The sequence below is a fragment of the Notothenia coriiceps genome, unplaced genomic scaffold, assembly GCF_000735185.1.
Source record: "Notothenia coriiceps isolate Sejong01 unplaced genomic scaffold, NC01 NC01_scaffold00018841, whole genome shotgun sequence".
In the NCBI taxonomy this organism is placed as follows: Eukaryota; Metazoa; Chordata; class Actinopteri; order Perciformes; family Nototheniidae; genus Notothenia; species Notothenia coriiceps.
This window is the reverse complement of record NW_011351542.1, coordinates 9,011-29,537: the sequence shown is the minus strand read 5'-3', so window position 1 is coordinate 29,537 and position 20,527 is coordinate 9,011. Positions and strand designations below refer to the sequence as shown.

At 41.1% G+C, this 20,527-nt stretch overlaps 2 protein-coding genes across 2 annotated transcripts in view; one reads left to right on the top strand and one right to left on the bottom strand.

Annotated features, from left to right (window-relative positions):
- Positions 1–2,876: 2,876 nt before the first annotated feature.
- LOC104951260 (FCH and double SH3 domains protein 2-like) lies at positions 2,877–7,428 on the bottom strand. Its single transcript, XM_010777897.1, has 4 exons — positions 7,264–7,428; positions 7,026–7,164; positions 6,851–6,906; positions 2,877–6,753 (listed from the first exon to the last, which is right to left on the bottom strand). The coding sequence occupies exons 1-4, from the start codon at positions 7,426–7,428 to the stop codon at positions 6,703–6,705; spliced, it is 411 nt and encodes a 136-aa protein (XP_010776199.1). The 3' UTR covers positions 2,877–6,702.
- Positions 7,429–10,854: 3,426 nt separating this feature from the next.
- The window catches only part of LOC104951259 (protein VPRBP-like), a 15,869-nt gene continuing 6,196 nt past the window's right edge, over positions 10,855–20,527 (top strand). The window contains exons 1-2 of the mRNA XM_010777896.1: positions 10,855–10,859; positions 16,923–16,926. The gene's annotated coding sequence lies outside the window, so the exon portion shown is untranslated. The remainder of the gene's footprint in view (positions 10,860–16,922; positions 16,927–20,527) is intronic.

Below are 20,527 nucleotides of genomic sequence, written 5' to 3'. Positions count from 1 at the left end.
TCCTTACATTAGGGCTGCTCGATTATGGCAAATTCATAATCTCCGTTATTTGGGTCAATAATTGATATCACGATTATTAAAAACGATTATCCATTTACTTTGAAAACACCCATTTATTGAAAAAAAAAGTGCACAGTATGTTTTTAACAGTTGATTACCCTGAACTTTAAGTATAATTCAACTGAAAAACCAACACAAAAATAAATAATTTCAATTATATTGTTTTCATAATCGTTGCAAGCCAAAATCGTAATTGCAATTAAAATACGATTACCTACCTTACGTTGGAGAATACATGTATAAGCCAGTGTTTGCTGCAGACTCTTTTGGTGTCCAGCAAATCACAGGATATCTTGCAAGAAAAAACTGAAATGAAACTTAAATCTTAAGAACAAAAAAAACAAAAACCCTCCAATGTTCTTCCTAAACAATGTAAACACACTTCCTTTACTTTAAACAAGACCTAAGCCCCTCCCTTTCCCTAAATATATACAGCACAAGCTCAAAGCAGATATTTATACCATTGCAAAATATAAAAATAACAGGAAGTCATTGAGTTTTCTTAGCATCCACATTACATGACTCTGATTTGGCACCGATACAGGATTGCACCGTTAACTCTGGTTTAACGTGCAGATAGCTAAGTCAGGAAACAAGGCAGTGGTTATGTCATAACTCTCTAAAAACATATCTAGGGCAATGGCACAGTTTCCCTGCTCGCCTTCACCCCTCCGTCTCCCCCTCTGTGTGTGTGTTGGTGTCAAAAACCTGTTCAGATGTGAGGATTAAACACATCCAATGCAAAGAAAGTTCACTTAGAGGTGCTGATATTTAATGCTCGCTGCCGGCTCACAGGGATACAAGAGGGAGGAAAGGGAGGCTAATCGCTAACAGAAATAAGAGCTTATGTAAGCATGCATGCTGTCGGCCTGCGTTAGCCCTGCCCTACTATTGGGCTGCGAACGTGCACGCTAACACATGAGCGTGCACGAGGAAATATCCTCCTGCTCATGCACCCAATGAACCGGGTGTCCACTCATTCATAAACAGTGTGTGTTTACATGGCTCATTGAGAGACACAGGCTCTAGTTTGTGTCTAAATACATATTTTATTGATTTGATATTGTTGGGGTGTTATCGTGTGTTTGTGTACACGCCTTGCAGGTCATCTAATGTCACGTGAGGACATCGTAATGCTGCTGATAATTCATTCATATGTCAGCGCACAATAACACACTTACTGTCTACATCCAGTACACACACACACACAGAGAGAGAGAGAGAGAGAGAGAGAGAGAGAGAGAGAGAGACACACACACACACACACACACACACACACACACACACACACACACACACACACACACAAAGACATCGAGAGAGAGAGAGAGACACAGAGAGAGAGAGAGACACACACAGAGAAAGACACCGAGAGAGAGACACAGAGAGAGAGAGAGACACACACAGAGAGAGAGAGAGAGACACACACACAGAGAAAGACACAGAGAGAGACACACACAGAGAGAGAGAGAGAGAGAGAGAGAGAGAGAGAGAGACACACACAGAGAGAGAGAGAGACACACATACAGAGAGAGAGAGACAGACACACAGAGAGAGAGAGACACACACACAGAGAGAGAGAGAGACAGAGATAGAGAGACACCACAGACACGCACACACACACAGAGAGAGACACACACAGAGACACACAGAGAGACAGAGAGAGAGAGAGAGAGAGAGACACACAGAGAGAGAGNACTATCCAAAACTGAACCAGTTTGCAGATTCTGATTAATGATGTGAAATATCCCTGAATTTTACTCAGGTGTAACTAAAGTCTGATTTAAGGGTTTTTTATATTTCACATCATTAATCAGAATCTGCAAACTGGTTCAGTTTTGGATAGTCTGCTGTGGTTTCATTCCATTTAAATAGAGCTGTTTGACGCTCGGCTTAACCTTGGCACACTGCCACTCCAACATCCAATCACAGAGCTTGAAGATTAATCATGGGGTTTGTCAAGCAAAGGGACTGTAGTCCCAAACGATAGCTGAGGATTATGGGTAGTGTAGTGTCTTCGGCCATCCTAAACTCCTAAAAAACTATTTGTTTCTCCAAATCGAAGGGAGAAAACACAAAAGCATTGTACAAAATTTAAACCAATCAATGTTGTGTAATTAACAAGAATAAACTGATGTTTTTAGTTGATGAGTACTGCAGATTACTATGCAAATTTTGAGACCGGAAATACTTTTTTCACCCCAAGCTGTTGCCTGGCAACGCAATTCTGTTGATGGTTATTTCATATCGCATTGACACCATATCCCAACGTGCATTGCGGCTAAAACCTCCAATAACCGAGCTTCAAATGGTTGAAGCTCGGTTACTATGGAGCTGAGGATCTTGGGTGATCAGTTCATTGGGTGTGTATCATGGTGTGTATCGCCTACGTCTGTTTCCGGTGACTTTATTTAGAAAAAAGCCAGATATTATAAAATTAACAAATAAATAAAAACAAGGATAATTGTGTGTTATTCTTGAGTAAATAATAATGTGTTATTTAGAAAAGAATAACAAATTAGAAGAAAAAAAAGATTTAAAAAATACATATTTCAGTATTCGGAGCCCCATTTCTTTTCCTTATGGACGGCAAAAAAAGTCAGACATTATACGATTTAAATTAAAAACAATAATCGTGGCTTGATATTGAGTAAGAACATGTTTTTATGAACCACACAGCTTCCAGTCTTCCAAGGCCCGACCGGACAAAAATACGTGGTGCAGGCACGAAACACACTACCAATAGATATACATTGCTTTTTAAATCGTTCTGTGTGACACACAAAAAAGGGGGAAATCGTGTTGGTGAACACGAATCAGTCGATTAAATGTCGTGACTATAACACGAAATGCCGTGAGACTGGGTTGGAAATAACATCTCAAAATATAAAGACATGAAACTTCCACAAAATAAACTCTGCAGTCGTTAAAGCTGTGATACTGAAAAGATAATGGATTTTAAAGTGGGTTTTGTATTTTTTAGTCAAACTTCTAAAGCCTCTACATCAGATGAGAGACAGGCGATATTGTACATTGACGACTGTAGCACCCTTCATTGATATGGTATATCATGTATATAATTATAGGGTAGAACTCACTCCCATATCCATCATACCTGCCTTATTCTGGAGCATTATTAAAAAGACAAATTCAAACTTTGGAGCTGCTTGGTTACAGGCAGTTTAGCTGTGGTCTCTAGCATAGTTACAGTTGTGGGATGTATACACACACACACACACACACACACACACACACACACACACACACACACACACACACACACACACACACACACACCTTCACCTTTCGCCTTTACTGGGTCTCTATCATGGATGTCTCATAAGAACTGTATACCTGATAGTGATGTTACGTTTGCGAACAATCCAATCTTTCTGGTACGAATGAAGGGAACCGAGTCGTACTTGGTGAGAGCCGTTCTTTTTATCGTTGGTTCACTGCCTGCCATAAATCCACTCGCCTTTACGGGAACTTGCTTTCCTGAATGCAAATTTGCCATAGATGATGGCATAACGCATGCTGCTTGAGTAGTAGTTTGGCTGGCTGAGAGATGTAGCAAGTTATAAATTTTTCTAAGAATAAATTTAGATTTCTGACAATACAGTCAATCATTATCCTGGTAACGGCTCTTTTTAACGGCTCTCGGAAAGGAACGGATCCATAGGATCCGGCTCCCTTCAAGAGCCATAATTCCCATCACTAATACCAGACCAAAAGGTGGCGCCAACTCAAATGGATTGGAATTTATCACCGCTGAAAAGTTTCCTAGATTCAGGGTTAACTTCCTGGCATTGTGACACACTGATACGTGTAGCAGTGTTACGTGCACCAGATCTGGCTCGGCCCATAGCATAGCACACAACTGACACCACGGTTTTTGAAATATATTTTCTCAGCAAGTGTCATAATGTTGTTGGCATTTCGAGATGTCGTATCAACACTTTCACAGGCGTCTCTTTATCCTGGTGGTCAGGAGAATACTTTTCAGGCCATCAGGGGATTTTTCTCTAATACCGCAAATTGCCATTTCACCAAATTGGAAGCAAGGCTGAGTGGCAACAGTTTATCCAGCTCTTATTACACGTCCATGCTGCCTGTACTCACTTCATAAATAAAGACTACTACAGTAACCAGACCGTGATTTAGCTTGCAGCAATAATGTAAATATTTGGTTCAGAGTGCAACATTTAAGAGCAATTGCAGTTTTTACAAACTTGATTACATTTGTTTTGTTTTGGTAGAATGAGTGAAATCATCAGGACATCTGTGAGGATAAAATAGTAAATTAAACATAATTTGGCTTCTTACCTGTCCTTTATAGGAAATTAACCAGAACGCCTGACGTCTGCTTTCCTCTCGCTGTATGTCCACATTTCCATATCTTCCATCTACTCTTTGACCATGTGACCTTTGACATATGATCAGGATGTCTCCTTCCAATACGTCTAAAATACCATTAAGTTGGATATACATTATCGTTATCCAGGCCTCTGCAGTAAATGAAGATCCTTTTATGATTTATTCATGTTTGTAACATCAACACCTCACACATCCATCAACTTTCATAGATGCAGTTAAACTGCGTCACCATCCACATATTTATTCTATTCTGACAAGCTGTTGTGTATCTTTCCAACAGTGCTCATGCATTAACCTGTAGGAAAATCATTTATACAATATCATATCTAGTTGAAACATGCTAAATATAAATCTGCATAAGAGGGCCATGTTTTTTTTGTTTTTTAACTATGCACTATAAACAGTGGCTAAATGCATCCTCTGTGTGCATTTTATTGCAAATATAAAATGATGTATATATGAATATGTGAGAATGGTGCAACACAGATCTAGATTCAGAGGCTAGTTAATTTACAAAGCAAATTTGATCAGAAGGCTTTATGGTAAAACAACGGAGATCGAATGTGGCTAAAATATTATTATGAAACTATAAACAGAATGAAGTGTCGAGCAGGACATGATTTCACACACCAGCAGCAGTCTTAATGTGTGGATTATGTTGCTTTTCTTTACCGTGTACCATCGGTTGCTTGGATCTTCATTTTAACTTTAGGTCAACACATGCAAATAAACATGGTTTTAATAATGGGACCATAAAAAAATACATTTTGGTCAGCTGGCCATTTTGTGGCCTTCGGATTTTAAAACAATATTACAAAAAGACAATTACAAAAATGTGGAAATGTGAGTCATTACACAGACCAGCAGCTACAGAAGTCCTCATATCAACAGCTCAACACATATTATTCTCGCTTTAGATCCTCAGATTGATGATGTTTAATGTATCCTCTCTAGCAGGACCTGGCACATATGTACAGTGTTCTACACATGCTGGTGATGACTTGTAAATATGCAGATGTATCATATTGTACTCTAATGAAATAAATACCAGAACTATGCTTTTCAAACCTGAGCGCTGTGTCCTTGTTGAGCTCAGTCAACGATCACACTTCCTCTCATACCATTGGAGTAAAGCACAACACAATTACTTTAATTAAATATATGATATTAAAAACCAGTACAAAACAGTCCTACATATTGAAAATAATGTTGCCAACAACAAAATGGTTCAATTTGATAAGATTCAAAATAATACTTATATCTCATGTTTGGATGCCCCTGCAGTCACATAATAACATATACTCTCATGCTATACTGTACACTACCCAGTGTTTTGGATTATAACTTGTACTGTAAATCACTACTTGCAGAATGTAATAGAACATATTATTCTGCAATTTTCTGTAAAATAAATAAGGTATTATGGTGTAATTTGTGTACCCAACATATTTTCAGAACTATACTATCATTAGTGCACCATTGAGAAACATTAGCAACTTCTAATATTGTTTAATTCATTTTTGAAAGTTTGAAATGCACTTTTTCACATTGTTGCATAAGGCTTTGCTGCAGACCCCTGGACCTTTAGCACGTGCATTCATGTTAATATTCATTTATTTTGCTTCCCATCTACTAAATTGAAAAGAAAACATAATTCTACTGAGATGTTGGCATTACATCACTGTCAAATTGGTTGTTGGGGAACATATTTGCAGTGGCAACATTTACTCAAGTACTGTACTTTATTTTTCTACTCCTACACAAATCAAATATTTTACTTTTCAATGCAATACATTAACCTGATAACTTAAGGGACTATGAAAATGTAAATTCAAATGATCAAATTATTATTTAAAAAATGATCATATACAAGATATAATCAAATAATAATACATCTTGTTCATATAGATAAAGATAAACATTATAGATCCTTTGGTAAAATTCACAAGCAGTACATGTTGTTGTCCGACTGTAACATTAAAGTAATGAACACATTAATGCATAAATTAATTTAATACAAAATACAATTATTGTGTATACTTTGATGTTAATACTCAGTTACATTCTTAAAGCAAGACTTCTAACAGCTTATTGTTGCTGCTCACATTGAGGTGACACGTCTTCCTGCTTTAAGTTCCTTACCACTGATAAATACTCACAAATACAAGCAAACAAATGACAGTTTTTGTTAGATGCTACAATAAAGTCACAATTACAGATTTCTTCTGGTCCTCACACGTCCTGTATTCCTGTGAACACACAGTCTCAGAGCTGAGGAGAACGCTTGTGTGTTGGAGGAGGAGGAGGCGCTCGACACTAGAACAGTAAATAGGGAAGAGAGGAAGAGTTGACTATCACCATTTCTACAATTATAACCAGCAAATATGGAGAACTCTTTTTTACAGGTGCATACTGGTCTTAGCCGGCCGCTGGAGAAGTGTGGAGAGCTGTGGCTGCTGCCTTCAGGCTCTGACGGATAAAAGACACTGACAACCATTACCATCCATTCATTTAGGGAAAACTGAAATCAGAATTGAAGGTGAGGAAAATACACAACTGTTCTCTAGCTGTTCCAATGTTTGACTCACCTGCTGTGTTGTCTGCAAAGACCTGCTGTGTGTCCTCCTCACAGCTAGGGGGGGTAGCACTAAGGGCTGAGCTACAGCCAGGGTTAGTGGGGCTCGGGCTGGAGGGGGAGAAGGGAGGCATGGTTGGGGTGAGGAGAGACTGGAGGAGAATAAAGAGGGAGACAGTCAGAAATTAAATATACACTGTCAGATGAGTTTCAGCTATTCTCTGCGACCACAGAGAACACAGTAGTCTCACCTCTTCCTCCTTATCCTCCTCCTCTCTTTCATCGTGGAGCAGCTCTACCACCAACGATGGGAAAACCCCGACCCGCCCGTTCAGCTCTCCCTCCCAGAAGCCATCGTCCACCAGTAAAATAGAACATTCACATTTGAAATAAGAGCAAGTCCAGCACTGCCTCATGCATCTATGTGTTGCTTCAACAAAAAAGTCTTAAATACTGTTAATAATACTTATCTAAAGTTCCACTCACCAGCTTTTTTCCCATACTTTAATTCCCATATCATGGCCTTTATCACCAAATGTAATTTACTTGAGGAGAGCAAACTCAATTTGCTAGTGAAGACAGTGAAATGTGGAGAAAGCTCTGGAAAAAGCCAACGAAAACTCTGAGGGAATATTATCTCAGTCAACCAACCATGGAACACATCTTTCGGCCTTAATTGTTAGGGAATAATTTGCTTAGGTATTCAACCTTCGACCCAGTTCATGATTTTCTCCTCTCACTGTCTCCTTTCCCATGGCATAGGTCTATGGCCTTGGGTATTGCTGCTATCTCTCTTAAGGAGGAACAGCTTGGGCGCATTGTTGTTGCCAGTCTATGACAGAGCACAAGCCGCCATGAGGTAGTTTACTGTTCAGGGACGAAGGTTCCCTGGCGCGCATTCTTTCCTATGGACGAGAGCTCTAGTTAGATTCAGGGTCCATATTTGTTTGGTCTCACTGATAAAGAATGTTGATTATTACACTCGGAACTAGATAAAACCTCGAGCTGCAGAAGAGTTTTTCAGATTTGGTTTGGCAACCGTGTGGTCAACTCGTGACACACCACCTGTCTTGTGAATTCTCCGGCCGTAACTCCAAATAAACCACCAGTATTTGCCATCAAAGCTCCAGCTCTCCTCGTGCCTCTCTGAGTCCAGTTTCCAATTGCTTCAGAAGTTTCCCCCACAGGATGTAGGCTCACATTTTAATAGTTTATTCCAACCCCCAATTGGATCATTTGTAAATCAATGACTCCCCCTGTGTCACGTGGGAGGTCAGGGTGAGAAAACGGAATCTTTCAGAAAAATGAGTTGGGCCAAAACGAAAAAGTAGGCTATCCAGTTGTACGCTACCTCCTTCCTAACATGCATTTTTACTAAAACATTACTATTAAAACACGAGTAAGGGGAAGAGAACATACAGCTGGATACATGAGACTTGGATTTGACTGCATACGTTGTTTGAGTGTTTTTAAACTGGTGTTTTGATATAGATTTTCTTTTGTTTAATGCAGGACATCATTTTACTTCAATCCATCAAGACTTGTGATCCTTCATTTAGCATTCATTCATGCAAGAAACACAAACCTTTCTTCCCAAACTAAAGCTCACACTGGGCAGGTAGTTCATATCCAAATACTCATTTTGGAGGTAAAGTACTTATTTAAGAAAATATAGTTATCTCACTTTCTGAATGAGCGTGAGGAAGGGCTCTGCTCCAGCTGTCTCTATGGATCTGTTGTCCAGGCAGGAGTGGAAGAATCCTCGGGCCTTCTGCTCGGCTGCACTGCCTGCACTGTGGTTCGATTCTGACAAACAGACATAAAGAAATGGATTCAGACCATACCTTGATATGAATATACCTCCTCATACAGAAATGGTGGGACGTTTTAAGTGCAGGCTCCTACCCAGAATCCCCCTGAGATACTGCAGCAGCACAGTCTTTCTGTCCAGGGTTTCCTCCTCTCTCAGTCCTCTGCTGTCTCTCTCTGCACTCTGTCCTCTCCTCTTTGTCCATGCTGTCTCCTCCTTGGGGTTCTGTGGATGTCCGGGGATGCCCTGACCCCTCAGCCTCCCCCTGCCGCCTGGTGACAGTCTGTCAGACCCACAGCTGGACAGGAAGTAGTCGCAGGGCTGCGTGAAGGGATCAGCAGAGGAGGACAGACGGGCCGAGGCCCACTGACAGGCGGGGGACAGACAGGGAGTCACTGCAGGACAAAGGGAGAGAAGAGGCAAGATTTTAAGGGTCCCTATTATGTGTTTTTCCTTTCCTGCAGTGTGTTATATAGGTTTGTGTGCATGTAAATGGTTTGCAAAGGCTAAAATCCCAAATGTCACCCGCATTGATTGAACTCCTTTGTTTACTTCCTTGACATAGTGACATCATGTAATACTTGTGCTTCTATTGGCTAGCGCTCCAACACATTGTACGTGATAGGCTAAGGGGCGGGACATCTCTAAGTGGTGGACCAATCACAATAGAGCCGGCCAGCTAACCAATCAGAGCAGACTGGGCTCTGGTTTCAGACAGAGGGTGAAAAGAGGTGCCGCAGCACAGGCAGTATGAGAAAAATAAAGAGCTTTTTGAATATTAAAGCATGGAGACATGTCACAGTAGAGACACTACATACTGATATACACCTGAAAATGAGCATAACATGGACCCTTTAACATACAATAAAAAAGGGTAAAACAATAAGGAATACAATATGGTTTCTCTGAGAACCCTCTGTTTTCTCGTTTAAGTATCCTTTAAGACCAGTTTATAGAATGAACTCTCTGTGCGCACACTATTCATTTAGCCTCAACCTACACTGAACAAAAATATAAACGCAACACTTTTGTTTTTGCTCCCATTTTTCATGAGATGAACTCAAAGATCTAAAACATTTTCTATAAACACAAAATAACCATTTCTCTAAAATATTGTTCACAAATCTGAAAAAATCTGTGATGGTGAGCACTTCTCCTTTGCCGAGAAAATCCATCCCACCTCACAGGTGTGGCATATCAAGATGCTGATTAGACAGCATGATTATTTCACAGGTGTGCCTTAGGGTGGCCATAATAAAAGNTATTAACCTGTGTGAATCTGTGCTATCCTGTTTTTCAATCTTACCCTGTTGCTGTTTGAACTACTGAATTTCCCCACGGGGATTAATAAAGGTCCATCTTATCTTATCTTATCTTAATGTATATATAGATGTACTTCAATCTACTGTACTGTGTAAAAACACCCCAACAATATTACAAAAAATATACTGTATAAAGCAAACTATATACTTTATTTGATCTAAAAAATATTGATATTTTTTCATTATAGTAGCCTGTGAAAACCATAACAAATAAGTGATGAAATGCTACAGTATTCAGCAAACACAACTGCAGAGCTGCAAACATTGCAAACAGACTAAGTTCCACAATACCCAGTTGTCTTTGTGTATTTGTGAATGAAGCGCCATCTCATGGTTAAATCCTGTAATTGAACAAATGGAGAACTTTGGCAACGCCCTCTAGCAATTTGGCAACACCCCCAGCCACTGGCATCTGCTGGGTTTTTGACTGGGATACACCCGTGTGAGTCCTATCTGGAGTGCTACATCTGTAGAATGGTTATTACAATGATGATCGCTTAGTAACTTCTGGTCATGTTGGCCAGCCGAGTGTAACATTTAACATAAAACACTTAACAGTGCATGGAGACACAAATAAGACGTAACATGTAGACGTAAGATTTGACATTCCTGCCCTCCCCCATTAAACACCATTTTTTATTATTTATAACATTTAAAAAACATTTTTAATATTTTTTATTATAAATAAACTGTGAACTTGTATGCCACCATGTATGTGATGTCGGATAGTAAAAAAAAAAAAATTGCAGGCTACGTCAAATAAATGCATGTGTCTGTTGTGATTTGTGATTCGTCTACATTTAGACCAATCACAGCGTCACACTCTGCCGCCTATTCTGGATTTGTTTATTGTGCATTCGGTAGACTCCCATTTCTGTTTGAATTACAAAATGGACATCAGAAATTGGCTTAAAAGGTCTAAGGATTTATTAAAACGAAGTAGCGATGAAAGAACTGCAGCCGATGGTGCTGCTGGCGACCCTGCACCTGCCGTTGCAGCAGCACGCCTTAATGTCACAAGCTTGACCTCGGCAAACCCCGGGGCTGAGTTAGTGAGCCCAAGCCTTGACTCATCAAGACGGCCGCCACCAACGCTGTCCACCGAGGCACAGCTCCTTGTGCCCCTGCGTCGCCACACCCTGTACCACACCCGCCAGCAGCATCCTCCTCCTCCTCCTCCGTGCCGGTGCCTCCACTACAGACGCTACCTTACAGCACATCAACAGGTACTATTGGGCCAGCAACCGCTCAAAGACAACAGCCCCAAATGATCTTGGGGTTAATAAACCCAACCAGGTGAAACTGGATCGTTATCCAGGGAGATTGTTTTCAGTAAAGAAGCACACTTTTGCCACTGCATGGTACAACAACAGACCATGGCTTGAGTATTCGTTAAAAGCAGACACAGCCTTTTGTTTCCCCTGTAGACAGTTTAAAGTAAATACGTCTTCATCTGACGCGGCTTTTACTGTCAAAGGTTTTTGCGACTGGAAACACGCATTACAGACTGATAAAGGACTGCTAAGGCATGCCGCATCAAAAGAACACATTTCATGTGAGAGTTTGTGGAGAGAGAGACAGATACGCGAGGAAACAAATAAGGAAATTAGTACTTTGGTGCAGATCAGCTGGCACGGAACCGTTATTACGTGTCAGCTGTCGTTGATATTATAGCTTCTTTAGCTGTCAACCAACTCCCTCTCTGAGGTGACCACGATTCACTCCACAGCATGTCCGAGTCAGGCAGTGGGCTCTTTCTATCGCTGTTTGAGTATACGCTGCACAAAGATGCAGAATTGGCCAAAATAATGTTCTAAGTTAGCTCGGCTGAGCGAAAGGATGCACCTGCAGTGCATAGGAAAATAAACCACGGGCTAAACAGTTCATCGTCTCCGTCTCTACTATTTATTTCCGAGTGCAGCGATGAGGAAGCTGCCACCCTCAACCAGTGTGCCTTGCTCGTGATTTACCAGTGTTTGTGCTGTCACGCACACCATGTTTCAAAAGTGGTTTCTATGTTGCCCTTTATTTGTGTATGAATTTGCGATAAGTGTGCGTCTTTACGCAATGCTGTTGGCCTTGCTGTTATTGTGCCGCAGGCCCGCAAGCACATGACGGTTTTGTGTGCCCTCCCATGAAAATCATATGCCCTCCCTTTAGATTTGTTCTGGCGCCGGGTCTGATGTCTATAATATATCATCCTGCTAGTTACTGTATCTAATGTATATTTTATTTAAAAGTAATCTGATGACTTTCTGATGTAATTGTAATTAAATACAGTTTCTTTTTTTGTATCCTGATGACGGGTCTCTCGTGGTGTGAGGTGACAGGAAACAAGGTCAGCAGGAGAGACTGCAGAATGGTCGTGAAGGGGGGGAGAAAAGGAGGGAGAAGGAGATAGGAACAGGCAGGTAGAGTTATTCTAAAGATATCTCCCATATGGGGGGGGGGGACTGTGAGCCGCAGGATAATAGAGACACATGGACAACAGAGCAAGGTTAAACAGCTCTGAATTAACATGCAGGTGTTGTGCACGTATGCAAATGAAAAAGCTTTTAATTAATCAGGGTTTTCATTTAGGGGGTTTCTGTGGTTTGGGTCCAGGCTGGACGACAATAACAAATTGATTTATCGATTGTTATTCAATTTACAATGCTGCTTCTCCTTCATTGTGTTTTGTGCTTTATAGATCCGAGCAAATGGTCAGAGCTCAATATCTGCGCTCAACGTAAACACTTCTAAATACCGGAAAGATCCTGATTTTGCAACCTTGTCGAATTATTAAACAAGATATGATTGCATAGTATATATATAATTAGTTACTGTTAAAACCATTCAAGAATTTCAAATACATACATTTTGATTTATTTATGTTTTAAATTGTTTCCCCTCTGTCTGAAACCAGAGCCCAGTCTGCTCTGATTGGTTAGCTGGCCCACTCTGTTGTGATTGGTCCACCACTTAGAGATGTCCCGCCCCTTAGCCTATCACGTACAATGTGTTGGAGCGCTAGCCAATAGAGTGCCACAAGTGACGCGTCCTAAAACCCGGAAGTAAACTCCTTCCAGTTCCCTCGACAAAAACCAAAGAAAATTTCTCCATAGGATTTTGGAAAATAGCTGGAAATAAGGTCTGTGGTTGAGACGCATTTAAGAGACGGATCAAGTTTTATTCAGTCGGGTAATCTCCACATGTCTACCCTACTTTTATCATTTTCTAATCATAAACCTATCGATTAGATCGTTTTTTGTCGAAGGAACCGGAAGTGGTAAAATGCTACCTTGCTTCCGGGTTTTAGGACGCGTCACTGTGGCACTCTATAGGAGCGTGAGTGTTACAAAGTGATGTCATTATTTGATTGAAGTAAACAAAAGGAGTTTTGGGGTTTTAGGTAGAGTGTGGTAGAGAAACTCCCTCTAGAGTGAACAAAGAGATTGTAGCCTTAGAAGACCATTTACATGCACTAAAACCTATATAAAACACTACAGCAGACTAAGGCCTCTTTAAGGTGTTTTCATGCGTGGTTCTTGTTTAATAAAGACATAAGAAATGTTCTCTTAAAAGGTGGGGTAGGTAATTTTGGAGAAACCAGCTCAAGTGCGCTAGAATTTGAAAATACACAACCGGAAAAAATCTGCCACTTCCTTCCAGAGCCCCTCCCCCAACACACACGAACGCGCACATGACCAATGAGGGCACGAGATAAGTTTGTGCACNAGCACATGAAGGTATTTAACAGCAGCAAGTTACACAATCTACAAAACACAAGATACACAGTAACAAGGGTTTAGCAGCCAGGTATAAATGACAGTTATTTAATAACTGTCATTTATACCTGGCTGCTAAACCCTTGTTACTGTGTATCTTGTGTTTTGTAGATTGTGTAACTTGCTGCTGTTAAATACCTTCATGTGCTATATACTTTATATACATATGCCATCTTTAATAACTGTAATATATACCGGGCTGCTAAATCCTAAGAACTGCTACAGGATTTGATTTGTAGATTTGATTTGTTTTTGATCTGTATTTTTGAAAATTATGTAACTTTTTTAGTTTTCTTTTTTTTTTAGCATATTGTTTATTATATTATAACTTAGTACTTTTTTAACGCATGTAAGATATGCAACACTAAGCTGTCTGTGGCTCTTTCTGCTGGAACGCTGCACATTTCCCCTCTGTGGGACGAATAAAGGGATTCTGATATGAAATATCTTGGTTACTTCTTTTATTGTGTATTTTTTGTATTTGCATTCTAAGAAATCATTTCATTACAAGGCAAACATAGCAACACTTAGATACCTGAGGTTAAATGCACTTAAGTAAAACATATTGTTATTTATTTTATCTTATTTGTATTTGCATTGCATTTGATATTGAGGTAATCCAAAGAAGGTAATCAGATTACTTTTGTATTTTGATAATTAGATTTCATTTTTTGAAGTCCCTTTATTATTCCTTTTTGGACATGTAACTAGTTATGGTAACAGATTACATTTTAAAGTAACCCTCTCAATCGCCGCTCATTTCCTCCCCCTTTCTGTCCCTTAGTCCCGCCCCCTGGATCCATTTCCCCCCCTCCCTCCTCCACTCTCTGCAGCTGTACATACTCTGCTTTTTAATTAGACCGACTCACTATAGCTCCACCTCTTACTCCCTCCCTCCCTCCCTCCCTCACAAGGATACAGGGGCTTGCATGGCGACACAGAGGGGAGGTCATGATGGAGAGACGCAGAGAGAAAGGGGGAGAGAGGGAAGACGGGGGGAAGTGAGAGGATAACTGGCTGTTTGCTCACTCTTGTCTTCTTGCTCCCCCTCCTGTCCATTCACTTCCACTTACAGACAGCAGCGAGGCAGCAGGATGGTTGAAACGGTTCCCACGTGAACGCCAGGAATCCACGGGAGGAAGGGAGATAGAAAAAAGAAAAAGATACAAAGCAGAGAGGAAAGGGGGAGAGGGAAAGGGGGAGACAGATGGACTGCAAACAGAGTGGATAAGAGCAAACATGAACGCCGGAGGGATGGAGGAAACGTGAAGGAATAGCGGAGGAGAAGAGGAGCCACAGAGGGGGAGAAAGATGAGGTATGTGTGACTCAGTTTCAGCCTCCTCTCAGCATCACAAGCCGAGGGTTTTAACAACATCACACAAGTATCTGTTTTTATTTTCTGCAGAACGCAACCGCTATTTACTTTCTGTCTGCTGGACTGTGAGATGGAAAGAGAGGCAGTGCACGTCCTTCTGGTGCACACACACGTGCAAGTGTGTGTGTGTGTGTGTGTGTGTGTGTGTGTGTGGATTCAAAGGCTTTATTGTGATATGCACAGTAGCTACAGTAGTCCCCAGGAATCTCAAACAATGCAACATAATATATAACACATTCAAAAAACAATAAAATAGTGCGAGAAGACAATTACAATGGAAGTGTTTTGATGTGCTCAAAGCTGTGTGTGTGTGTTTGGATGCTGGGATTTGCATTACTGCAGGTGTGGGAATTATTTCCCTCAGATTGTGCAGCTCTGTGAGGAGCTTAGATTGGTGTGTCAGTGATGTAGCTTTACAGATTCCTGCAGCGTGCTTTCATTACGTATTTGTCAAGAATGTGTGTGTGTGTGTGTTTGTGTTTGTGTGGTGGTGGTGGGGGGGTGGTACGCAGAAAGTTTGAGGAGGAGGCACTGAGTGAGGGAATTCCGTGTGTGTGTGTGTGTGTGTGTGTGTGTGTGTGGGCTTCATTTTCAAGCAGCGTGTGAAATTGTTAATGCATTTCAATAATATTAGAGTGCTTTACATTATGCGTTTACATTTTCAAACCCTCCACGAGGCTCAATTAACTCTCACAGCAATCTTGTCATTGACACGCGTAATACAAATGTAATTGCACACACACTCTCTCATGCATGCGTGCACACACTGTCCCTGCGCAGGTGTGAGGGGACGCTGCTGTTACTGCTGTGTGTTCCTGTTCTCCACACTGCACTGTTTACCTCGTGTTTTAAAGCAGCGGTCTCAAACTCATTTTAGTCCAGGGGCCACATTCAGACCAATCTGATCTCCAGAGCGTCTGAGCAGTAACATCATAATAAACTACAAATGGTTCCCTTTGTTTTGCTGCATACATTCTGAAAAGCTCACATTTAACGAACTATCTTTTAACGAAACATTAGGAACAACCTGACATTTCTCATGAAAGATAAGTGCAACTGTTTTTGTTTACCATTTACACATCTGCCTTACAACAGAGTAACTACAACAACATTTAGTCCCCGGTATCTGGAACTGAGCAATATCGTTTTTTACTTGGTGATAAAGTCAGGATCTAGAAATGACATTCATTCCCACACCTGTGTAGTATCACACCTGCATACAACACTAAAGTGGGAACTGTTTAGGAAGAAGGTCCAGTTACGGCCCGTCTACACAGCAGCGTTAAAAAAATCTTCCAACGCTTCTCTGCCCATTCACTTTGAATGGGGGAGACGTCACTTTGCCTCGCTTTTCGCCGAACTGCATTGTGGGGAAGCAAAGCGAAGATTTTCAGGATTCAAAAGTTGAGCAATGTTCAACTTTTGAAGCTGAGCTGGAAGCCTCAGCCAATCAAATCCCGTTTATGCAAATCTGACAGTTCAAGCGCTAGCCAATCCAACCGCGCGCAAACTGGGAGAGCCAGACCGCAGTTCATTTCCTCATATTCCAAACGAGAAATTACGGTAGCAAATCACCCGGTTCTTTACGACCAGAACTATTTACCGGGATACAAACCGGAGGAACCAGGCATGGAGGGAGGTGGCAGAGACAGTGGGTGAAACTGGTAGGTTTTCGCCTGTTTGGGGAGTTTATATATATATATATTGCTCGCATAAAATCCCCGGTTTTTTTTGCTTTGTATGTCGGGGGCGGGAGATTCATGTGATTGGTTGTTGGTCGCGTTGCTCGCAAAAAATCCCCAAGCTTTCCGACACGCCCACCTCCAAGATTTTCAAGATTTTTTTAAAGCTGCTGTGTGGACGGGTCGTTACTCCCTCCATGTAAATAAAATGTGTACATACAAAAGATATCAAAGTTGAGAATATTGCGGTTTAAAGACCAGTTTTGTCCCTCAGGTATGTTTGTAAGTGTTGTCACGTATGTTTGACACCCCTAAGGGTCAGCTATCCTCCATCTCCCAGCATCCTCTTTCCTCCTTTTCACATGTCAGTGTCTTCCAACACTTCATTTAGAAGTTAAAGTACTCCCTAACTTCCACTGGCTCTATGGATGTGTCTGTCTGCAGGTGTTTCTGTTGGACTGACAGCAGCTCGGCTTTCTGAGGAACACACTGATGTTCTCTTGGGACATCAGTTTGGACAGGGACATTGCATGCTGCTGTGAACCGGACACATCAATATTTGTATATATCTGTAGAGTTTTGGGAAGATAAACCTCTCTGAATCTGCATAAAGGAAAGAATCAGACACATTAGGTTGGAGGAATGTGTCTTGGTGCATACAAAAACACAGTTAAAGAAGATACAAGGTAAGAAGAACAACCACAAAATAATAACTATTAAAAAATACTATAAACAAATGTATTATACTCATAGGATTTGGACAAATGACATGACTAAAATTACCAAAAACGACAATAACAAAATACTAAATAAATATGTGCAGTATTGTTAAAGTGGAAAGCTGTGTATACTGACAGATAGCTTGTGTACAAATATGGGTTTTGTAGAACTGGCAATACTTAAATCAAATAAATAACAACAAGATACTGTTGCATTGAGTGCATTACATTACTAGTCAACAATGTTTACTCTTCCACAGATTCTCGTGCATCCTCAAATGTGCTCACAGTTGGCTAAGTGTGCTTATCACAATCCATTGGCCTACATGTAGGGATTGCATATTAGTTAGAGGATTTTGGTCCCAAAGAGGACAGATGGAACAAACCATCGCTGGCTCTCGAGTTAAAAGTAATCCGTCCTCCTTCAAGGAAACGAGAAGCAGCCGTCCTCTGAGTGATGAGCGGCACCATGACTTTGTGTCTGTTTAAAGGACAGGGCAGCGTTGACATATTTGTACTGGAACAATAGAGGTTAGAGAGTGAGAGAAACATACAAGGTGTGTGTGGGAGAGAAACCCCCTCCGGAGGGCACACGGGGATTTTAGCCTTTGCACACCATTTAGTTTCAAACGTTGGTATTTGTGGTGTCTAGTGCTGAACAAGTGATATGCAGGTAGGCTTCCTCAGCCGGGGCGCCGAGCACAATAGCTCCATTTTGTTGTGAGAAAGAAAAACTTTCAAGCTTTCTGTTAGCGGAATATACAATAGTTCTTCTTCTACTAGTATACTGACAGTCACAAACAAACAAAAGAAGCTGCCTTTACATCTCGAACAAGTTGTCTGACAGGAATAACAATGTGTGGCCTCGGGTATAATGAGTTAACAATCGTGATTTAATTTGTGTTTGTTTGTGTGATTTAATTTGCTGTTGAGCATGATCAGGCTTCAGATTTCATCAGTCAGAGGCGGCTGCTTCAGTAACGCTGTTTCAGCTCTCAGCAGTGAAGGAATTTCACTGAGGACGACATATTTTACTTTTAAATTATTTCTAAAAGCAGTGTGTCAAAGGAAGCGAGGTTCTGGGGGTCTCTTGCTCCAGCTTTGCTTATGGATGCATGCAGATCTGTTGACACGTCTTTGTGCCTACGACGCCCTTTATGGGCTTACATCTGCATTTTTTTATGTGCTCGCTGGTTTTATTGTATCAAATAAAAGCCTTCTGTTGGAGACACTGCTGTGCTGCGCTTTGCTGTTCTGCTTACCTCACAGAATATCCCTCTACGGGCGACTCTCAAGGAGCTGTCCCTGAATGTGAGATGTGTTTGGACAACAGCACAAAGGCTGGTGCACTCTGCATGTGTTGTGTGAGCTCTAAGTCCCTGTGACAGAGTGCAGGTATTACTCTTCCCTTCCCTTTGCTCACCGGGCCAATAACTGATCGTATAGCGTTTCTTTGTTCCTCTCCAGCTCACCCTTAAACGCCCTGACACGCTGATGCTCCTGATTTACCACTTCACTGAACCCTAACCATGACATTTCCTCTGCTGCCAGGGGTTCCTCCCTCCGCCTCCTCTTCCTCCATGCTTTATTCACAGTAGCATCTCTAAATATAACCCTCCTCTTCCTCCTGTGCCTCCTCTTCATCTCAGTCCTGTCTGACAATTTTAAGTGTGGCCTAGACAATGCGATCTGACATGGCTTTACATAACAATTCCACAGCACCTTCCTCTGCGCCTCGGCACAGGGAGACCCAAAGGTGTGTTATTGGCATGGATGCAATTTTCTACCTCCCTGAAAGCCTTTTGAGAAATAAAAAGATAATATTATTAGATCTGCACAACCGCACTCTGGGGGGCTTGTGTTTTGGATGCATGAGAACTGTTCTTTGTCATTTTTCAACTACGTGTATATCAGTGTGTAGTGTCTCTACTTTAAAGAGTCCTCTCCTGCTGATGTTCAGGTGTATATCAGTATGTAGTGTCTCTACTTTAAAGAGTCCTCTCCTGCTGATGTTCAGGTGTATATCAGTATGTAGTGTCTCTACTTTAAAGAGTCCTCTCCTGCTGATGTTCAGGTGTATATCAGTATGTAGTGTCTCTACTTTAAAGAGTCCTCTCCTGCTGATGTTCAGGTGTATATCAGTATGTAGTGTCTCTACTTAAAAAAGTTCTCTCCTGCTGATGTTAAGGTGTATATCAGTATGTAGTGTCTCTACTTTAAAGAGTCCTCTCCTGCTGATGTTCAGGTGTATATCAGTATGTAGTGTCTCTACTTTAAAGAGTCCTCTCCCGCTGATGTTCAGGTGTATATCAGTATGTAGTGTCTCTACTTTAAAGAGTGCTCTCCTGCTGATGTTCAGGTGTATATCCGTATGTAAACTCTCTCTGGAGGGAACACAGGGAATTTAGCCCTTGCAGACCATTTACATGCACAGATATTGGGCAAGTGATTCCATTACATTTAGCTGATGCTTTTATCCAAAGCGACATACAATAAGTGAGTTCGACCAACAAAATACAAACTTGAAGAAAACAGAATCATATAAGTACATCAGGTTTCATAGAGCTAAAACATTTCAAGTGCTACTCAACTGGCTTTAGATAAGCCAGTCCTTTATTAGTGATGATTCACAATGACCAATATTTGCTCTGCAGGGTTTAACCTCCACCTGTATGTAGCATTAAAATAGTAAACAAATACTATACACAAATGTTGCTAAAGGAAAGACTCAGCATAGTGAGATTAGACTTGACCATAGCTTTATCAACACACACACACACACACACACACACACACACACACACACACACACACACACACACACACACACACACACACA